The 22,321-nt window shown below is 43.2% G+C and overlaps 1 protein-coding gene across 4 annotated transcripts in view; it reads right to left on the minus strand.

Annotated features, from left to right (window-relative positions):
- Tango6 (transport and golgi organization 6 homolog) overlaps positions 1-22,321 on the minus strand; it is a 166,055-nt gene that overhangs the window by 80,373 nt on the left and 63,361 nt on the right. For all 4 annotated transcript variants that reach the window (XM_038313299.1, XM_038313297.1, XM_038313300.1 and 1 more), the window contains 2 exons: positions 21,653-22,129; positions 16,419-16,476 (listed from right to left, as the gene is read on the minus strand). In XM_038313299.1, the coding sequence (XP_038169227.1) occupies positions 16,419-16,476; positions 21,653-22,129 (535 nt within the window). The remainder of the gene's footprint in view (positions 1-16,418; positions 16,477-21,652; positions 22,130-22,321) is intronic.

The following is a 22,321-nucleotide window of genomic DNA, read 5'->3' on the forward strand; positions in this document are numbered from 1 at the left end:
ATTAAACAGAATGATCTCATTAATGGAAAGCAGACAGCTACTTCCACTAGATTTTAATTAGTTTGAATTTGAGGTGTTTGATTTAGGCAGAGTTTCATATGCAGAACAGAGTCAACCAGAATTCTCCATCATCTTGCTTGGGATTATAGGTATTTACCACTATGCCTGACTAAAATACTTGTTTTAATTACCCAACAAATATAGTATAGATTAAGATCTCTTTATTGTCAGTAGTAGCATATCAAAGTTTTTTAAGTTCTGCCATTCTAAATCACCTTCAATCCTGGCTTCTTTTCACACTGCTGTTTTGGTGAGCTTATTGTAAATTGAGCTTATTTTCATTTTTTCACATACAGTTTTTGACCCACTGACCTAACTACTCTCAGCAGACTAATAAGCATCACACGGAATGGCTTCTAATGCAGACTGCTGGGGAGAGCAGAGTGGCACAGTTCAGAGTGGAGCTGTCATTTTCCTGGTGGGTCCCCTGTTATGAGGAGCATCTGGAGAGACACATGCTGGATGAGATGCTGCTGATTAACCATTTAACTGCTGAACTTCCAGACAAGAATAATGGACGCCTTCAGTTCTACCTAATTAGAATTCTCTGACTTAATAACTTTGTAAACTGAATCATTTCATAGACTAAATATAGAAAAGTTATTATTATGGTCTGGTTTCTAAGCAACCATTTCATTAAGAAAAGCACTACTTGGGAGGGAAAACACATCTGTTTGTCAGTAAGGTTCCTGCTGTCTTGTATAATTTCATGGTGAAGAAGCCATGGTCACTCTGTACTCTGGAAATCCCTGGTTGTGAAAAGGTCACCAGGGAGTGCTACAACAGAGGGAGCCATCTGTTTCAATCTGTACTTGTCCCCAAACCTTGTCATCATGAAGCAATTCAGTTTCCTGCAGCAGCCATATAATTTAAAAAAAAAATACTCTTGGTTATAAAAGCAAGACATGTTCATACTAGAAAACATGAAAAGCTAGAAGTGGAAAGGTACAAAGAAGAAGAAAATGTCACCTGACTGCTTGATGCTTTCAGACTCATTGGAAAATGAGTCCCACTGTTAAGAATAGTTTTGTTAAACTATGGCCTAAAATAATTCCATAGGATTCTGTTGTTTTCCTGGGAGATTAGAACGGTTTCATAATGGTGTGGGCTGTGTTGGACAAATGAATTCAGAGATATGTACAGACAGCCATGCAGTCTTGATACCTTTCCTAAAACAGATTAAAAACAGACAAGAGCATATCTGTCAGCAGTGAGGAGAAAGTTCTCTCTCTCTGTGTGTGTGTGTGTGTGTGTGTGTGTGTGTGTGTGTTGGGGGCGTGGACAACATGACACATGGCTTGTGGTATACAGTGTTCTGCTTGGGCACAGATGACCTAAGGCAAGGACTTTTTCAAATTCTTTGTTCTTTAAGGCAGCAGACCCTTGTTTTCCGTGAAATCTTTATGAAGCTGATGAGAGAGCAGGCCCTCTGGCTAGAAAGAGGTTGCTGTGCGCTGAGTCCACCCATCTGCCGACTGCTGCCCTCACATGGCCCTGGCTACAGTTGGCCTTTGCTGTCCCTCCAGTTTGAGACACTCCTCTTCCTGGCTTCAGGAAGTGAACTCCTAACCCCCCAGCTCTGGGGAATGGTTTCCCTCTTCCTCCCCACTCTGTGCAGTGAAGTACTCCTAAACCGGGACAGCCTTCAGAGTGCCTGCTCTTTAAAGCACCTGTAACATGACTTTACATCTGCGTGATTACACCGGCCCTCCTCTGACTGTACGCTCCATGAAGGCAGGACATTATTATGTTTCTCAGAAGTATACCTACCACGCTTCTCAAACATAACAGGGTTTAATAAACAAGTGTTAAAGGAAGAAAATAACATTTAATTATTAAAAGAAAAAAGGAGCAAAAATAATAATTTTAACGATTCCCTTTTCCCCTGGTTCAGCTCTGACTATTGGCAGGATCCAAACAGGAGCCTGTCAACCTCGTCTGTGAACTTTGTTTTTTAAGGACTTATTTCAGGGTTAACTCATTGGTTAAATGAGTTTGATTCTCTTGCAGAGGACCCAGGTTCAGTTCCCAGCACTCACTCAGCAGCTCACAGCCACCTGTAACTCCAGCTCCGGGGAATACAACACCTCTGGTCTCCTTAGACACCTGGATGCACACACGCATACTATACATATATACATTTTTAAGTTTTTATTATATATGTTTAACATATGAGATTAAATAAATCTTTTTAAAAGCACCACGTCAGCCTAAAGAGCATAGAAAAGGGCAATTAATTTCTCTTTGTGTATGTGATCAGAGTCTTTAAGTATTTGTGCATGTATATGAAGGTCAGTGATTAGTATCTGGTATCTTCTATCATTCTCTACCTTTTAAATTTTCTTCATTTCTATATGTATGGGTGTTTTACCCTCATATATGTTGTCTGTGCACCACATGTGCAGTGCCTGCAGAGGCTCGAAGAGGGCATTGGATGCCCTGGGCCTGGAGTTACAGATGGTTATGAACCACCTTGTGGGTTCTGGGAATCAAACTGGTATACTCTGGAAAAGCATCCAACTACTGAGTCATCTCTTTAGTCCTTTAACTAATTTTTTAAAATTACATGTTTATTTATCCATGTTGTGTGTGTGGGAGGGTCATATAGGTCCCACAGTACACGTGCAGAGGCCAGAGTACAACATGTGAATTCTGAGGACTGAAGTCAGGTGTGGCAATAGGCACATTTACCTGAAAGAATAATCTTGCCAGTTCCACCTTATTTTTTGAGACAGTCTCTCATTGAACCTGAAGCTCATCAATTCAACTAGACTGGCTGGCAAGTGAACTCTGGGGGCTTGCCAGTCTCTGTCTGTCTCTATCCTCTCCAACCCCCAGCATTGGGGCTATAAATGCTTTTACGGGGTGCTGAGGATCCGAACTCAGGTCCCCATGCCTGCACAGCAAGTGCTTTACCAGCTGAGCATCTCCACAGCCCTTGGTTCCTTTCCGGGTTCCTGTATACAACAAAGTCAACACAAAGGAAAACAAAAGTTGAACACAAAGTGCAAAGATGTTCTTTAGCAATCGCCTGGCAAATGGGTGTCAAGATGACCTAATTAGGTCACTGGATGCTCAGGGTCTGACATTTTCTCCCTGAGGTCAATTCACTTCCAACTTGCCTTCCTCTTTAGGGACCAGCAGAGACACGTCTGATCAAGAAGCAAAACCAAATATCAAAGTCTAAATCTAAACTGAACAGATCCCACGTAAGGGTATTTTTCCAACACTGCCCAAGACCTGACATGACCAGAGAAGTGGAAATTGATGCTTCATTAAGTAAAAAATGTTGAACTTATGATTCAGCAACAAAAGGATCTATGTCAGGGTTAATAAAAAATGTAATTGAGCCTATTACGTATGTGAGCAACTTCAAGGATCACCTTAATCACATTTGGTAAGATTAGGGATTTTAATTTGTATCTGAAATAATAATGTAATGTAAGCTACTTGCTTTGTGGTATGGGAAAAAGAAGGAAGAACTGGGACTCTCCAACTGGTACCATAACATAGCTCCAGGGAATCAGAGAAAGCAGGGTGCTGTACTTAAACACAGGTCTATTTTACTTATGGACTCTTCCATTGTTCTACATTATTCTAGTCTCTCTCTCTCTCTCTCTCTCTCTCTCTCTCTCTCTCTCTCTCTCTCTCTCTCTCGCTCTCTCTCTCTCTCTCTCTCTCTCTCTCTCTCTCTGTGTGTGTGTGTGTGTGTGTGTGTGTGTGTGTGTGTGTGTGTGTAGCTTTGGAGCCTGTTCTGGAACTTGCTCTATAGTCCAGCCTGACCTCAAACTCACAGAGCTCCACCTGCCTCTGCCTCTCTCCTGAGTGCTGGAATTAAAGACGTGTATCACCACTGCTCAGCATGTTATTCTAGTCTTTTTACTGAGCCCTTAAAGAAAAAAAATTGATGGTGGTGGCACATGTTTTTTAATTCCAGCACTCAGGAGACAGGGGCAATCAGAGCTCTGTGAGTTTGAGGCCAGCCTGGTCTACAAAGCAAGTTCCAGGAGAGCCAGAGCTACACCAGGAAACCGTATCTCAAAGTGTATGTGTGTGTGTGGGGGGGTGGGGATTCTCTCTTAAAAGGAAGGTGGGTTGAGGGCAAAATTTACACAGCAATTCTTCAGGGAAGGCAGGCACTTACTGACTCCTTAATAGCGAGACATCTGCAACTGACTCCATCCACAGCGTCTCTAAATTGTCTTCTGGAAGGACCCTGCCTTGAAGGCAGCTCATCTACATGAACAGGAGATGAAGGATTTGAAGAAAATTCAGGGAACCATGAAATTAAGTATGTACCTGTTTACCTGAAAATGACAAATTCTATGGCCGCCATAGCTTGTTCTACTTACTGTCTGTAGGAGCAGAGGCCTGACTTGAGAAAGGTGGAAAGATATTAGCACTGGGTGGATAAGAGCCTTGGGCTCAGGGTTGAATGAAGGCTTTATCACTCACTGGCTAGCAAGGAACATAGTCTTTTTGTTGTTGGAGGTGGCCCTGGGTGGCCCTTAGAGCCTTGGGGGAGAAGCTAATGAAACAAGCAGCTGCTTCTAGGCCACAGTTAGGCTTAACTGTTGAGTGAAAATGAGAGGTGTAGGTAAAGACAATGAGTAAGTACTGATCTTCCCATCCAGGAAACCTGTCACTAAATCACTGCCTGAAGGGGGACTGCAATCTCCACAGAAGAGCCTGGGGGGCTGCAAATGGTTCCCAATAGTGTCTACACTCAAGTTCGATCACTCCTTCCTCTTCATACCCTGAGAGCCTCAACTGCTTATCCCCCTCCAGGCCTGCCCTGCTCTGGACGTCTTCAGGCTTTTGCTTCCCTTCAGCCTCAACTTCTTCCTCCATTTCTATCTAAATCCTGCCCATGCATCATCCTTCATACTCCCAAGAGTTTCATGAAAATCTCTGAAATTATAAGATAATATTTAAAGTATATTAACTGGAGTTGGAGAGACGGCTCTGTACTTAAGAGGATTTAGTACTCTTCCTGAAGATCTGAGTTTGGTCCTCAGCACCCCTGTTAGGTGGCTCCATGCTCTACAGGATCTGACACCTTGTTCTAACCTCCAAGGGCACCTGCATACACACATGCACATGTGTGCACATACGCAAACTTTTTTAAAAGAGGTGAAGGGTTTCTCTGTAGCTTCGGGGCATGTCCTGGAACTAGCTCTTGTAGACCAGGCTGACCTCAAACCCACAGCAATCCACCTGCCTCTGCCTCCCAAGTGCTAGGATTAAAGGCATGTGCCACCACCGCCTGGGTCCACTATCTACTTTTAATTCAAAAAGAAGCTTCACGTCCAAATGAAATCCCTCTCCCACACTCTAGTAACGACTACTCCTAGTTCTACAGATTGGCCTGTTTTGGACATTTCACATAAATGAAATCATACAAAATGTGGCTTTTTGTGTCTAACTTCTTTCACTTAACCACACTTTCAAGGTTTATACTGTGGTATGAATCGGCAGTACGCCATCTTCTTTATTACCAAATACCATTGTATTAAATAAATGTACCAGGTTTTCTTTGTCTACTCACAGGTGACAGGTTCTAGTTGTTCCTACTTCTGGGCTACTGTGCATAATGCTGAGGTGTGAGCGTTTGTGTAGACTGTTTGCTGTTACTTTCCTTCAGGTCGGGGGCTTGGACGTGCTAGGTAAGCACTCTGTCTTAGAGTTATATCCCTGATGATTTTTTTCCTCTCCTTTTTGAGCCAGAATCTCATCTAGAACTTACCAAGTAGGTCTTGAACTTTTGATGACCCACCTGCCTCTACCTTCTAAGTGCTGAGACTACAGCTAACACACCCACTCCCTTCCCTTAGGAATCTTCCAGACCTTCAGAACCAGACTGGGACTGCTGAGGCATTCAGCTTTGTGAACTGAGCAGTACTAGGCTCTCAGCCCTGCAGCATGTGGTCAGCCATTGTTGTTACCCAGACGACACTGTGTAGCCAGTCTGATAGATGCACTTCTAACTTATACATTGGGTCTACTGGCTTTTAGAGAACCCTGACTAATACAAGAGGTGATGAGGTCATGAAGACTCAGCATTTGCAAATGTATTCATGCCAAAATCGTAGGAGTGAGGAGTGGCTTCCTGAAAAAGATGAGTTCAGCCCTCTGACTCTCCAAACCTCTCTGGCTGTTCCCCAAATTCCTTTTGCCATAGGTTGATGTAGCACAAAGGTCCTGGCCAGATGTTGCCTTCAGACCTTGGGGTTCTGAGCTTCAGGAACTGTAAGAAACAAAGCCCTGTCCTTTATAAGTAAATTCCAGGTCCAGGTATTCTGTCACATAGTACGAAAGACAGCACATGACTCCAATCCAGAAGGGACTTCTGAAGCCTTCTCTGACGCTCCTGAGCAATACCATTCCCTGCTGTGCTGAAAGCCAATGACCACTGAAGGGAAAAAGGAAGAAGAGCAGGCAGTATGAGTAGCAAGGTGCATTTTAAAGATCTAGAGATTACCTGAAAAGTAACACTCTACACACTACCTAGTGACCCAAAGAAAACAAAAAAATCAAGGAAGCACGAGATTGGCAAACTGTTAAATTATATAAAGAGCTGGTTTATGATGGAAGCACTGCCACAGGCAGGCCTGGTCCATATATGCGGAGACCATGAGGTCAATCACACTTGGGGACTGAAGCAATGTGGGTACTGCGATGCACTACCCTGCCCTCTGGCAAGAGAATGGCTTTTAGAACCAAAGAGACTTATCGTCAAATTCTGGTCCTGTCACCTAGTATCTGTGTTACTTTGGACCAGGCAGTTAATATCTTTGAGCCTCAATTCCCTTGTTCTGAACGTGTAGGGTTGCTATGATTGACACATAACAGGTACTCAGTAGGTGGTAACTTATACAACCTACTGCCATTTCTCTGACATGACAATTACCCAGGGCAATCTTGGAAAGTGCAAATAATTGTGAAGTAGCTATTATTCTTTTTTATATAGGTAAAAGTACCAAACTGCTAAGTTCTCTGATATTGGCTTTTTTTTTTTTTTTTTTTGACTGACAGAGGAAACCACTGGTCAGAAAGTCCAAAAATGAAGCTAGTATGAAACTTTAGTTTAGGGCTTTGAAGTAACTCCCAACCCCCTGCGTGGAAAGGGGCAGAAGGCATCATGTAGAGCCTGTGAACTTCAATAAGGAAAGTACAATAAGTACAAAAGAAGGGGATCGCTGCAAAAAGGTTTGCTTCACTTCCACACTCTACCAGCTTTTGTGACTACCAGCAAGCCATGTCTTCATTTAAAAAGCTGGTAGAGAGCCAGGCATTGTGGTGTATGTCTTTAATTCCAGCACTTGGGAGGTGGAGGCAGTTTGATGTCTACAAGTTCAAGGCCAGACTAGTCTACACAGTGAGTTCCAGGCTAGCCAGAGCTAAGTAGTCAGACTCTGCCTTTAAAACAAACAACAACAAAACCAAACTAACAAAAAGCAAAATAAATAAATAAATAAAAAGTTGATAAGAGTACTTGCCTAGTTATGGGTTCAATCCCCTACAAGACATAAACCAACCTGGCGGACTCAGAGTGCTGGCTACTCTCCCAGAGGTCCTGAGTTCAATTCCCAGCAACCACATGATGGCTCACAACCATCTTTAATAAGAACTGGTGCCCTCTTTTGGTGTGCAGACATACATGCAGACAGAACACTGTATACATAATAAATAAATCGTTTGTGTGTGTTTGTGAAAAAAATTTTATTGCTTTTATTGAGCTATATACTTTTCTCCACTCCCCTCCCTTCCTCCCCCTCCCCTTCTACTCTCTCCCATGGTCCCCATGCTCCCAATTTACTCAGGTGATCTTGTCTTTTTCTACTTCCCATGTAAATTGGATAATAAATAAATCTTAAAATTTAAAGAAAAAAACTGGATGGTGACATATGCCTGGAATTCTAGTACTCGGGAGGTGGAGAAGGTAGAAGTCCAAGGTCATCCTTGGGTACAGATCAAGTCTACAGTCAGCTCAGTTTATGAGACTGTCCCCCAAACCAGATAGAGAGGTAGACAGACAGACAGACAGACAGACAGACTGAACTACAATGCTTTACTATATTTCAGGATGACTGGTAGAATCTGGTGTTTCTATCCACATTATTAATAATGATCAGCAAGTGGAAACCACTCAACTGTCCCTCAGTTGACGCTGGATAACAAATGTGGCTAGTCCATAGATGATTAATGTTATTCTCGAATAAATATTGAAAATCATAACATCTGTCATCATCTTTTAAAAAAAAAACTAATAACAGAGGGGCAGGAGAGATGGCTCAGCAGTTAAAAGCATTGGCTGATCTTGCAGAGGACCTAGATTCGGTTCCAAACACCCACATGGTTGCTCACAACCACCTATAGCTTCAGTTCAAGGGGCTCTAGAGCCTCTTCGGGCACCAGACACATCAGACACAAATCTGATACACCAGCATACATACAGATAAAACACCCATCCACACAAAATAAAAATTAACAAAAAAAATTTAAAGCAAACAACAGGATCAGTATCTACTATTATTTGAGAAATTCTGTAGAAGAGGGACTTGCTGTCCTTTGGGAGCTAAAGAGCAAGCTCTCAGGCACATGAGACTGTGGGTGCTCAGTACCATACTTCACAAACTGATTCATCCTGGAACCCATATACTGGATGGAAAAAGAGAACAGGCTCTCAAAAATTGTACACACATACACACATGCACCTGCAGGCATATGCTCTCTCTGTCTCTCTGTCTCTGTCTCTGTCTCTCTCTCTCTCTCTCTCTCTCTCTCTCTCTCTCTTGTTCTCTCTGCAGAAAGTAAACAAATAAACATTTTTTAAAAGATAAAGATCTAAATGACCTTCTATGTTATCTTGGAGAACAGGTTTAGGTTAACCTAAGTATAAGTGCCAAAGTCTTTATAAAATGGGACTATTTCATATCATACGTAAAAATTAACTCAAAATGAACCATATATCTAAATGTAAGAAGAACTAAATCAATAAGAGTTGGAAGAAAACAGAAGTAAATCTCCTCAGTGTCTTTTGTTGTTTGAGACGGGGTTTCACTGTGTATCCGCGGGTAGCCTGAAACTCACAACGTAGACTAGGATAGCCTTGAACTCACAGAGATGCACCTGCCTCAAGCGCTGAGAGTAAAGGTGTGCACCACCACACTTGGCGCTTCCATTACCTTGAGTTGAATGATAACTTATTAGAAATGACTCCACGAGTATGAGCAATGGAAGAGAAAGCTAACGAATAAATTTCATCAAAGCTAAACTTCTATGTTTCAAACAGCACCACATACAAGATGTTCTACACACTGGCATAAAATATCTGCAAATCATATATTTGATAAGGAAGTTGTCTTCAGAATACACCAGCAAACATCACAGCCCAATAATAAATAAAACATCCCAAAATGGAAATGTAAAGAATCCGAATAGATGTTTTTCTAAAGAACATTTTAAAACAGACAAAAACTGATTTAAAAAAAGAGTGTTCAACATCATCAGTGAAATACAAACCTAAATCACAATTCACTTCATACCCATTAGGATGGCTGAAAAAAATGGGCCAGAAGATTAACAAGCATTGGCTAGCTAGCATAGTGGAGCTTTTGTTTATTACTGGCAGGAATGTAACATGATGCCACCATTAAAAAAAATCTTATTGACTTAGCTCTTATATTTAGATATATGATACATTTTAGCTTAATTTTTAGGCATGATATGAAATAGTTCCATTATATAGATAAGCATGGAGTTACTATATGACCTAACAATTCCCCCAGCTGTAAACTCAGGGCAAATAAAAACAAGTGCATACGCCGGGCGGTGGTGGCGCACGCCTTTAATCCCAGCACTCGGGAGGCAGAGGCAGGCGGATCTCTGTGAGTTCGAGACCAGCCTGGTCTACAAGAGCTAGTTCCAGGACAGGCTCCAAAGCTACAGAGAAACCCTGTCTCGAAAAACAAAACAAACAAACAAACAAAAAAAAAAACAAGTGCACACAAAACTTTGTAAACCAGTATTCATAGTGGCCAAGAAGTAGAAATGGAGTTATTAAGATAGCTCAGCAAGTTAATGGTGCCTTTGGCCTAGTCTGAAGACCTAAGTTTAGTCCCTGAGATCCACATGGTAGAAGGAGAGAACCAACTCCTACAAGTTGTCTTCAGACCTCCACATGTGCACCATCACACACACACACACACACACACACACACACACAATAAATAAATAAATAATTTTAATCTAGAAACAATCCAGCTGCCCATCAACTGATGATGGAAAATAAAACGGTGCTATTTAGTATAATGAAATACTAATCTATAAAAAGGAACAGGCTCCAAAGCCACACAGAGAAACCCTGTCTCGAGAAACAAAAAACAACAACAACAAAAAAAGGAATAAAGGTATTGACCCATGTTATAGTAAGGAAGAACCTTAAAAGGGTATTCTATATGGAAAGGAACTAGAAAAAATGGAGGTCTGACTCTATTGCCATATGACTCCATTCCACTCATGGGCATGTCCACAACAGGCAGAAAGAGACAAAAAGCAGACCAGAGGTCAAGGGTTTAGTGGCGTGGTATAGCACTTGCCTGGCATATGCAGGGCTAAGGATCTGATCCCTAGCATCACAAAAAAGAAAGAAGGAAAAATGCCCATCATTGGTTGTCAGGGGCTGGGGAATGACTGATATGGGTATAGGATAAAAAACATATTCTAAAATCAGACAACCATAGTGGCTGTCTGTCTTAGTCAGTGTTCTACTGTACCATGACCATGGCAACTCTTATAAAGGAAAGAACTTAATTAGGACTTATTGACAGTTTCAGAGGTTTAAGTCCATTGTCACCATGGCAGGAGCATGGTGGCATGCAGAGAGACACGGTGCTGGAGAAGTAGCTGAGAGTTGTACATCTGGATTCACAGACAGTAGTAAGTGAGCTACTGGCCCTGCATGGACTTTTGAAACCTCAAACCCATCCCCAGTGACACTTCCTCCAACAAGGCCACACCTCCTAATCCTTGTAAGTAGTTCCACTCCATGATGACTATGCATATAAACATATGAGCCTATGGGGGCCATTCTTATTCAAACTACACAAACTACTACACTTTCCAAATCTTTGTGTGTTGGGGTATATGTGTATGCATACATATGTTCATGTGTGTGCATATGTACATCAGGTGCACATATATATGTGTGAATGCATGAGGAGGTCAGAAGTCAACATTAGTGTCTTCCTCAAACTTTCCCCATCCTATTTTTTTGAGAAAAGGTCTCTCGGGGGGCTGGAGAGATGGCTCAGTGGTTAAGAGCATTGCCTCGTCTTCCAAAGGTCCTGAGTTCAATTCCCAGCAACTACATGGTGGCTCACAACCATCTGTAATGGGGTCTGGTGCCCTCTTCTGGCCTGTAGGCATACACGCAGACAGAATATTGTATACATAATAAATAAATAAATAAATATTTTAAAAAAAGAAAAGGTCTCTCAGTGAACATGGCACTCACCAATGCAGCTATGCGGGCTGGCCAGTAAGCTCCAGTGATCCATCTGTTTCCATCTCCTCAGTGCTGGGATTACAGACATGCACTTCTGCCCTCAGCAAAATGTAGGTCCTTGGAAATGAAACTTGGGTCCTCGGGCTTTCGAGCTGAGCACTTTGCCAACTGTGACATCTCCCCAGACCCCCCTCTTTTTTGTAGGGGTGAAGAGGGTTTATAAAGAATCTCACATAGCCCAGGCTGGCATTAAACTCACTAAGTAGCCAAGGGTGACTCTGAACTTTGGATCCTCCCGTCTTGGCCTTCCAAATGTTGGGGTTACATCTCTATATACTAAGAAACACTGACTTGCACCTTTTAATTTGAGGCATTTTCGGAATGTAAATTATATCTCAAATAAATTTGAAAGGATGAGGATAATGTCTACTTCCCTGCCAACCTCATGACTTTACTAAGCGCAAACAGAAGAGACACTGTCAGCGAGACACTAAGAAACCAGATCGGAGCAGAAAGAAACCTTCCCGTTTCAAGGACATAAATGGAGAAGGCAAAGTTCACATGACTACAGTCCAAATTTCCACACCAGATCCAATGAGATGATCCTTAAGGGACAGAGAATTGTTTTCGGCTAATGGTTTCTTACTTTACTTGAGGTAGAAATCTGAGAATAAGATAAAAGTTGGTGCCTGACAAGTTAAAGCTTGCAATTCTGCTTAGTTGGAAACTCTGTAAAAATCTTGTCATCGTGTATATACACTCATCGCCCCCCTTCTGTGCCTTCTGCCTTGGTTCCCTTTGGCTCTTTTGAAAGAAAAGAAAAAGAGGGTGGAAAAGGGTGTGATTTGTCTGGGCATGTCAAAATGTCTATCCCTTCCTTTACACAATGGCATACTTTCACCTCCCATGTCTTGGCTCAGTGTATAGGTTTCTTTCTCCCTTCCTTCCTTCCTTCTTTCTTCCTGTTTGTTATAATTGTTTTTATCCAAAGACATTTGGGGCCTAAGAGTGTAGCTCAGCAGTACTGTGCCTCTGTAGCAAGAAAGAGGCCCTGGGTTCAATCCTAATGATCTTCCTCAAAACAACACCAACACAGCCAAAGATTCTTTTGACACTCAGAGGAATCACTGGGACCCCTGAAATGTAGACTGTTCTTCGAGGACATGACTTCAAGGACATTTGAGCAGATTCGTAGCTGGCTAAACTGTCTGGCTACAAGAGCTTACTGAAGAACATTACTCATGTGTCTACCACATTCATTACAACAGAGCGGCATGTCTTACAATACAGGCTGAGAAGATGCTCAGTAGGTAAGATACTTGTCATGAGAGCATGAGGACCAGAATTTGGATCTCCAGAACCCACATAAAAGCTGGGTGGAGATGGCAGCTACCTGTAATCCCAGCAGTTAGGCGGCAGCAGAGGGAATCCCAGGGGTGAGTTGACTAGTTAGATAGTCAAATCAGAAAAATCCAGGTTCAGCTAGAGACCCTGCTTTAGTTAGTGAAGTAGGAGTAATCAACAAAGGTAACCAGTGCCAACATCTGGCTTCCACATACATGCTTGTATACATATGCATGCTTGTATACCCTCAAGTGCAAAACACGTGCACACACACACACACACACACACACACACACACAATCCTCAACCCTCAACACATTAAGGGATAATAGCAGACGTGTCTTATCTCCTATTTGGGGAAAGACAGGACTTCTGCTTTGTATACAATTCCTTATCATTGAAAAAAAAATTTGATTTTTTTTGTCACAGGATATTACTCAGTAGCCACAGCTGGCCTCAAACTCACTCTGTAGACCAGGCTGACCCCAAAATCACAAAGATTCACTTGCCTCTGCTTCTCCATGCTAGATTTAAAGGTGTGTGCCCCTGTCCTCAGTATGGAACTCAGCAACTTTGTACACAGCTTCCTATCTGCAGCAGCTGTGAGCTCCAGCACTTGCCAGTATGAGTAGCAGGTATGCGGACATCTTTTCACCAAGTCAAGTTTAACTAGTCAGGGATTTAGTTCTTAGACTGCTACGTGAACAGGTAACACACGTAGCAGGAATTCTTTTTTTAATATTTATTTATTTATTATGTATACAATATTCTGTCTGTGTGCATGTCTGAAGGCCAGAAGAGGGCACCAGACCTCATTACAGATGGTTGTGAGCCACCATGTGGTTGCCGGGAATTGAACTCAGGACCTTTGGAAGAGCAGGCAATGCTCTTAACCACCGAGCCATCTCTCCAGCCCCAGGAATTCTTAAATAAGACAAGAAGAGATATCTACTGTGGGAATGAGTGCACTCAGCCCCTCTCTGCTCTTTGCCTGGACTGCAGACAGAATTGTTGGTGAATATGTTTAAAAAAAAAAAACCAAACTATCACTGAGTTGAGTGGGACGTATCCATAGAGTCATGCAGGCAGATTGAGAAAAAGAAAGATTAAAATGCATTCACATACCCCAAAACTAAGTGCTCCCCAGAGTACTCTCTAGTACCCTTATTACAAACGACCAGAACAGCATGTTTGGAGTAACTTAGGCCTGTCCAAGTAACACACAAGTGGGAAAATTCACCTCCTGCTTCTCTTAATGGGAATTCACTTAAGGCCTTGGCTTTTAAGTACATATAACTGACACCAAAAACATCAGTTAGTTCAATCTTGTCCATCTTGGGGAGGCAGAACAGAAATTCCACCTCCCCCTACCTGTCCCGTTATTCATCACTAACTGATTAGCACACCAATTAAAACCACCGAAAACACACGCAGCACCAACAGCTGCAGTTTTTATAGGAGACCCAGAGGCTAATGAGATCAATGGGTTAATAAGCCGAGCTTTTGCCAGGCAGCAATGTTGCCACATTAGAATGACACACCACTTTCAAAAGCTCAGACCTGAAAACAGACAAGAAAGTCTGTGAAAACCATCTCCTTGGAAAAGCACAGGTGACTTGGTGTCTGAGGCTTATATTTAGAGGTGTCCTGGCTTCTCCAGTCACTGGTTTCTCTGGTTTCCTTAAGTGTCACTTCATGGCTGTAGTCTCACGGGGCTTCCATGCACCTGCATGAGCCCCAGCCTGTCTGACCTCCACAGCTGCAGGTCAATTACTTTCTCTGGAAATTCTCAACTCTCCTAGTTGTCCTCTTGCCTCTGGGGTGGTCATTTTGTCTCCCTTAATCCTCTTTCTGCTTATTGTCATGCCTTCCCCGTCTGGATGGAATATACTCTCAAATTGTAAGCCAGAACAAACACTTCCTTTTCTTTTTCCTTTCTGTCTTTCTCCTCTCCCCTACTCTTTCTTTTTAAGACAGGGCTTTTCTATGTAGCTCTGGCTGTCCTGAAACTCCCTCTGTAGATCAGGCTGCCTTGAACACAGAGATCTGCCTGCCTCTGCCTCCTGAGTGCCAGGGTTAAAGGCATGCGCCACCACTGCCCGGCAACACTTCCTTTCTTAAGGTGCTTTTTTTGTCAGGTATTTTGTAACAATGAGGAAAAATAACTAATGCACACACTGAGTTCCATTTAACAGATAAGAAGCTGGAGCCCAGGAGGCCTAACGTCATTGCCAAAACCTGTGCAGCTGAGAAGCAGTGTACTTAGGCAGTCTGCCTCCAGAATCCCAGTTCTGCATCAAAGGAAACTGAGGCAACTCTAGCTTTCTCACTGTGATTCTGATCCTATTCTCTTCTAGTTCTGGAATCTATAAACCAATAGAAGTGTGGAGAACAAAGAACCTCAGAGAAGAAATAAAATGATTTCCATGTTTTCTCCCCAGTGTAGGGAGATTTATACATGCTAAGCAAATGCTCTACCACTGAGCTATATTCCTGCTCTATATGACTTGTTTGCTTGTTTGTTTTTAGGGTTTTTGAGACAGGGTCTCCCTATTCTATAACTCTGGTTGTCCTGAAACTCACTCTATATACCCAGGCTGGCCTGGAAGTCTTACCTCTGTTTCCTGAATGCTACATTAAAGATGTGTGTCACCACATATGGCTCCATATGTGTCTTGATTTTTATTATTTATTTATGTATATGGGTATGGGTATTGCATATATGCAATGCTCACAGAGGCCAAAAGGGGGTATCAGATCCTCTAGAGCTAGAGTTACATGTCATTGTGAGGTGCCTAACATGAATGCAGGGACACAGTATGCACTCAGCTGCTAAGCCACCTCTCCACCCCGTGTGTGTGTATGTGTGTGTGTGTGTGTGTGTGTCTTCTTAAATGAAGAAATATTAAATAACTGAAGCTGAGGGTGGTGCTTACTTGTGAATGTGTGAGGACCTAGATTTACTCCCTAGCTCTCAACACCCCACACCAAAAACAAAATCAGAAAAAAAAAAAATCACCCAAAATAACAAAACAGAAACCATTAAAATGAAACCAAAAACATTTGAAAACTCAAAACTTTGTGGTGTGTGTGTGTGTGTGTGTGTGTGTGTATGTATGTGTACATGCCCATGTGTGTCCCATGACGATCAGAGGACAACTTGCAGTTCTTCCCCTCCACCATGTGGGTCCTGGCTTAGGGCCTGTGCCTTTACCTGCCGAGCCATCTCACTGGCCCCATAAAAGGTTACATTGCAAGGGTTTATGGATGCACTGTTCTTTACCTCTCTCAACCAAGGAAATGGCATTTAATCTACAGAATGATAAAGTAAACATAAAACTTCATCATTATGAGACATTGAAACTCTCTAAGAACCCTAGAATGCCATTATTATCACCCAGAGTATCCCACGTAGGAAGTGGAAAGTGGACAAAATGACCAGTCATATCTGGTGGTTGTATCCCTCAAGTAAACACGACGCCATCTTTGGTCCACAATAGCTTACCCTGAATTGCAGACAGATACACAAAAGTGTCTTCATGTTCCAAGTTCTCCAAGAATATCTGGAAGCACAAAACAGGGTAAGATGATTCTCAAAGAGCAAAAAGACATGGAGCCCTTTATCCACTGTCTCTGAGGAGTACATTCTCTTCTTCTTGGTAGAAACTGTCTGACATAGAACCAACCATGTGAGGGGATGGTTTATTTGCTTGAAGTCCAATTTCTCTAACAGTTTAAGGGGGGAGGGAGATTAGGGGGCGAAACTTCTTAAAGTTATCAAGTATATACCAGCACTAGTTATAGAAATCAACACATATAAGAATAATCAACAGGTAAAGACTTGATGTGCAAACCTGGGAACCCGAGTTTGGTCCCTCAGTCCTATGATAATAGAAGAAAACCAACTACCAAAGTTATCCTCTGACTCCACAGACACACGGCAGCACGTGTGCCCACACTCCCACAGACTCCACAGACACACGGCAGCACGTGTGCCCACACTCACACTCCCACAGACTCCACAGACACACGGCAGCACGTGTGCCCACACTCCCACAGACTCCACAGACACACGGCAGCACGTGTGCCCACACTCCCACAGACTCCACAGACACACGGCAGCACGTGTGCCCACACTCCCACAGACTCCACAGACACACGGCAGCACGTGTGCCCACACTCACACTCCCACAGACTCCACAGACACACGGCAGCACGTGTGCCCACACTCCCACAGACTCCACAGACACACGGCAGCACGTGTGCCCACACTCCCACAGACTCCACAGACACACGGCAGCACGTGTGTGCCACACTCCCACAGACCTCCACAGACACACGGCAGCACGTGTGCCCACACTCACACTCCCACAGACTCCACAGACACACGGCAGCACGTGTGTGCCACACTCACACTCTATATTCATCATGCTCACACACAGTAATATCCATAAACCTTTTTAAGAAGAATCCTCAACACTTTTCTGTGCTGGCCCAGCTGGACCACATTTCAACACAGGTGATCCTGTCCTCTGAGCTACCAGCACGTGGGGTCGCAAGGGAGAGATGATGGCTTTATTACAGAGGCGATTTCATGTCTACACCACTTTTTTTTAAGTCCTGGAAACTGTAGCCCTGTGATTGACACTGCTAAGAAAGCACTCTCATTCTTTCCCAAAGGAGGCACTTATCAGGGTGTCAAATGCAGTACGGTCTACCTAGGGACACTATGATGCATGCTAAATTTAGACCCTAATACGGAGCATGTGCTCAAATTCCTTCTGCTTGCTGTCTAGGGAAGGCAGGAGTGCCTACTCATGGACCACTCAGGGTCTTTTGCTCAACAGAATCTGGTCTCAACTTCATGCTTGGTGTCTACACTACTGAGGGGAGCTGAAGACCAGATGCGATGATGACTGGGTTGGAGAACACTGGGGCTGCATATGGAGTGAGGGAAACAATACAGAGTCAGAGCCATGAGAATAAAATATAAGAAATATCTCAAAGACTTCACAGAAAAAGAATTGACAGGTGTCCTCATTGCTATTTTCTTCTTTCTTTCCTTGTTGGTTTTTTTTTTCCCCCCAACTTGACAAAAGCTAGGGTTATATGGGAAAACAGACCTGCAATTGGGAAAATGTCCATCACCAGATTGGTCTTATAGGCAAAGTTGGAGGGCATTTTGTGGGAGGCCCAGCACATTGTGAGTGGCGCCACTCCTGAGCCGGTGGTTCTGGGTGCTATAAGAAAGCTAGCCGAGCAGGCAGAGGGGGACAGCCAGTAGGCAGAACTAGAACTGCTCCATGGCTTTTGCATCCGTTCCTGCCTCCCGGGTCCTGCCTTGAGCTGTTGCCTTGACGTCCCTAAACAGACTGTGACTTAGGATATGAAAACCAAATAAACCCTTTTCTCCTCAAAGTTGCTTTTGGTCACAGCAATAGAAACCTTAACTAAGACAAGAGGTCTAAAAGGTAGAGAAAAGAGAGGTACAAGAGATGGTTATAAAACATACACTCCATGAAAGCATGGGTTTCGTCTGGGGAAAGAAAGGAGTCAGCAAGGGTCAGGAGTGGGCCGGGAGGACAGCTGAGGGAGGTATGATAGCTAATCTTGAGTGCCAACTTGATGAGATTTAGTAACCACAGAAACAAACCTCTGGGCACATCGATAAGGGAATTTCTCGACTGGGCTCATTAAGGTGGAAGACCCACCCTAACTGTGGGTGGCACTACTCCACAAGCTGGGGTCCTGGACTGAATCAAAAGAAGAAAGGAATTAGAACCTTGAAACAACCTAAATGCCCCTCGATCAAAGAATGGATAAGGAAAATGTGGTATATTTACACAATGGAGTACTACAGGGCAAAATAAATAAATAAATAAAATAACAACACCTTGAATTTTGCAGGAAAATGGATGGAGCTAGAAAACATTATTTTGAGTGAGGTAACCCAGACACAGAAAGACAATTATCACTTGTACTCACTCATAGGTGGTTTTTAAACATAAAGCAAAGAAAGCCAGCCTACAAACCACAATCCCAGAGAACTTAGACAACAATGAGGACACTAAGAGAAACTCACATAGATCTAATCTACATGGGAAGTAGAAAGTAGAAAAAGACAAAATCTCCTGAGTGAATTGGGAGCAGGGGGACCTTGGGGGAGGGTTGAAAGGGGAAGGGTAGAGGCAGGGAGGGGAGCAGAGAAAAATGTAGAGCTCAATAAATATTAATTAAAAAAAAGGGATTTTTTTCATGATACAAAAAAGAAGAAGAAAGGAAGTCAGTGAGCTAGAAGCAGGCAGAGACAGCTGCTAAGAGACAATCTGAATCTGGCCCTGCGAACCGGCTCCTTACCAAATTCGTCCCCTGGTCACCGTACGCTCACTGTGGGGCCCACACACCTCACCCACCCCACCACACAAAATAAAAATTGAAATGTAACAAAAACATGTTTGTTTGTTCTTTTTATAGAAGAAAAGGAGCTGAGCATTCACCTGTCTCTGCTTCCTGATTGCAGACACAAGGTGGCTCAAACCCGTTCCCATGATTCCACAGCCATCATGGACTGTATTCTCAAACTATGAACCATGAATCAATCCCTTCTTCCTTAAATTGCTTGTCAGGTGTTTTGTCATAGCAATGAGAAAAGAAATGCAGGGGACAAATAATAATAAAATACAGCCAGGTAGTAGTGGTGCACGCCTTTAATCCCAACACTCAGGGAGGCAGAAACAGGATCTCTGTGAGTTCGAGGCCAGCCTGGTCTACAGAATGAGTTCCAGGACAGCCAGAGATACACAGAGAAACCCTATCTAAAAAAAAAAAAACTAAATAAATAAATAAAAATAATAATATGGGCATACAAAAATTTTACAATAAAACACATTTTCTTGCAAGATAACCAAAAACTAATTTAAAGAATAAAAGGGACAAGAGTGTGGTGGTGCACACCTGTAATCCCAGCACTTGGGAGGTACAGGTAGAGGATCAGTCTGGGCTACATGAGACCCTGTTTCAAAAATTCAAAGTTATGTCTAGCATGATGGGACACTCTTGCAATCCCAGCCCCTGGAGACAGAGGCAAGAAGATCTGGGCTTCAGGATCACCTTGGCTATGTGCCAAGGTCAAGAATTGCCTGGACTACCTGAGGCTTGGTCTCAAAAATAAAAAAAAAAAAAAAGAAAAGAAAAACAAAATAGGAGACGACTAGGGGCTGGGGATGAGTCAGTGGATAAAGTGCCTGCCGAGCAAGTGTGAAGACTAAGGCTCTTCAGCACCCTCTTGCAAAGCTCAGCACTGATAGGTGGAGACAGAGCATCACAGAAGCTTGCTAGGCAGCCAGTTAACCAGTTGGTGAGTTCCAGGTCCATTGAGAGACACTCTCAAAAATAAGATGTAGAGTGGAAGAGGAGGACACCCAGAGTTGACATCTGGCCTCCACACCTGCATACACATACATGCCACACGCAGACACACACACACACACACACACACACACACACACACACACACGAATCACAAATAAGGGATATATTTTATGAACTTCTTCGCAAAAAACAATTGGCAAAACTTAGTGAACATAGCAGATGGAGATGAAATGCAGGTAAAGGAAATTCCAAAGGTGGTCCCAACATGCATTATCTAAACTAGCATTCCACAGGATCCTTGGGGGCTAACAGTTACTCAAAGAAGATTTCTGAGTTCAGTATCATTTCCCTGACAGAAAATCATTGGCATATGTCTGCATTTTATCTGTAAGATGAGGATAACACAATACCAAAGTTGTGAGAATAAGAGACAGTGCCAGTAAGGTACATGACTTGTTCAACAAAGAGCAGACATTATTATACAATACTTCCAGTATCATACTAACTAAAATAGATGTTTTCCATCAGAATTATAATTAGCAGCCCAAGGGCTATACAAATAGCTAGATCACTGTCATTACTAACAAGGCTCAGAAAGGTTCAATGTGCTGTCCAGGAAGTTGAGATGGGGCCCTAGGCAGTAGTTTCCAGGTCCCTTGTTCTTATTTGTACCTCACATTCAAGTCCCAAAGACTTCCAAAAAAGGGAAAGGTCCCATCTAAGCAATATGCACTCTGCTATATTAGTTTAGAACATCAAGACAGTTTTTTTTTTTTCTGTGAAGGAGGCAGAAGAGTAGAGGAGAGCCAATTAGATCCAGCACCCCTCTAAAGAGAGATCCAGTTAAAGGTGAGGCTTACCTAGGATGGGTATCCTCCCATCTCTGTGAATTGGCTCATGCTGGCCCACTGCCTGTCTTTTACACGCCCACACTTGGCCAGTTTGTTCAAGACATATAAAAATCAACCTCTCCCAGATTTTTCTCTGACTACCCACCACATTGCTCATACATAAAAATGCTGGCACCCTATCCATGTTCCATTGAGCAGCCCCATGTGGTCTTCTATACCCTTCCTACCTCAATCTGACCTCTCAACAATATAAATTCCTGGAGGATAACCCAGGATGGTGCGAGACACACGATCAGTGATTAAGAGACACCTGAGTTAGGCTGGTCATGGTGACATGCACCTTTAATCCCAGCACTCAGGAGGCAGAGTCCATCTCTGTGAGCTCAAGGCCAACCAGGGCTCCACAGTAAAATCCTGTCTCAAAACAACAGCAAACAAAGTCCCCAAAATGAATGTCTGTTCCTGGGCTGCTGTCTGCACCGTGTCATCACGTGTCAGGGCAGTGCGTTCTACTCACCTGGAGAAGCTTCTTTCCATCCTTGAGGGCTATCGCTTCTCTCTGCTCTACCCAGCGGGAAAGGGTGCGCAGGGCAGCAGCCCGGGTTGGAATCTGGGGCTCGCAGGCTGACAGGAGAACCTCCTGGAGCTGCTCTGAGGTTATATCTCTATGTGGCTGACTTGCCGCAGTGCCAGGCTCATGAGACTCCTGGTCTGTTTTGGGAGGGTCCTGCTCTTGTTCCTGGTGGTCTTGAGCTACTTCTCTGAGTGCGTCATGACTGGTTTGTTGCTGCTCTATTTTCCATTCTGGGTCTTTTTTGTTCAGAGTACTTTGGGCAGCCATGCTGACAGCCTCTGTGGAAAAGGCTCCGTGAGTAGAGATGGTAATTCGGAGATCAACAGCGAGTTCTTGGATGACAGGGTCAGGGTATGTATTAGAGACCTTCTCCAAAAGAGGCAGCAGCTGCTTCAGGACTGCAAAATCACTTGACTTCAACTATAAAATGAAAATTTAAAAATAGTCAAAATTAATGTGTAAAATGTTAAGAAGTGAATATAAGGAGTAACAATCATGGCATGTTCATGGTGCAGTCAGCACAAATGCAAGGACAAACACTGAAGAACTATTGGCTAACTAAGTACAGCTAACATTTACTGAACACTGTCCACATACAGGCACTTTTCTAAG

The sequence above is a fragment of the Arvicola amphibius genome, chromosome 15 (genome assembly GCF_903992535.2).
Source record: "Arvicola amphibius chromosome 15, mArvAmp1.2, whole genome shotgun sequence".
Lineage (NCBI taxonomy): Eukaryota > Metazoa > Chordata > Mammalia > Rodentia > Cricetidae > Arvicola > Arvicola amphibius.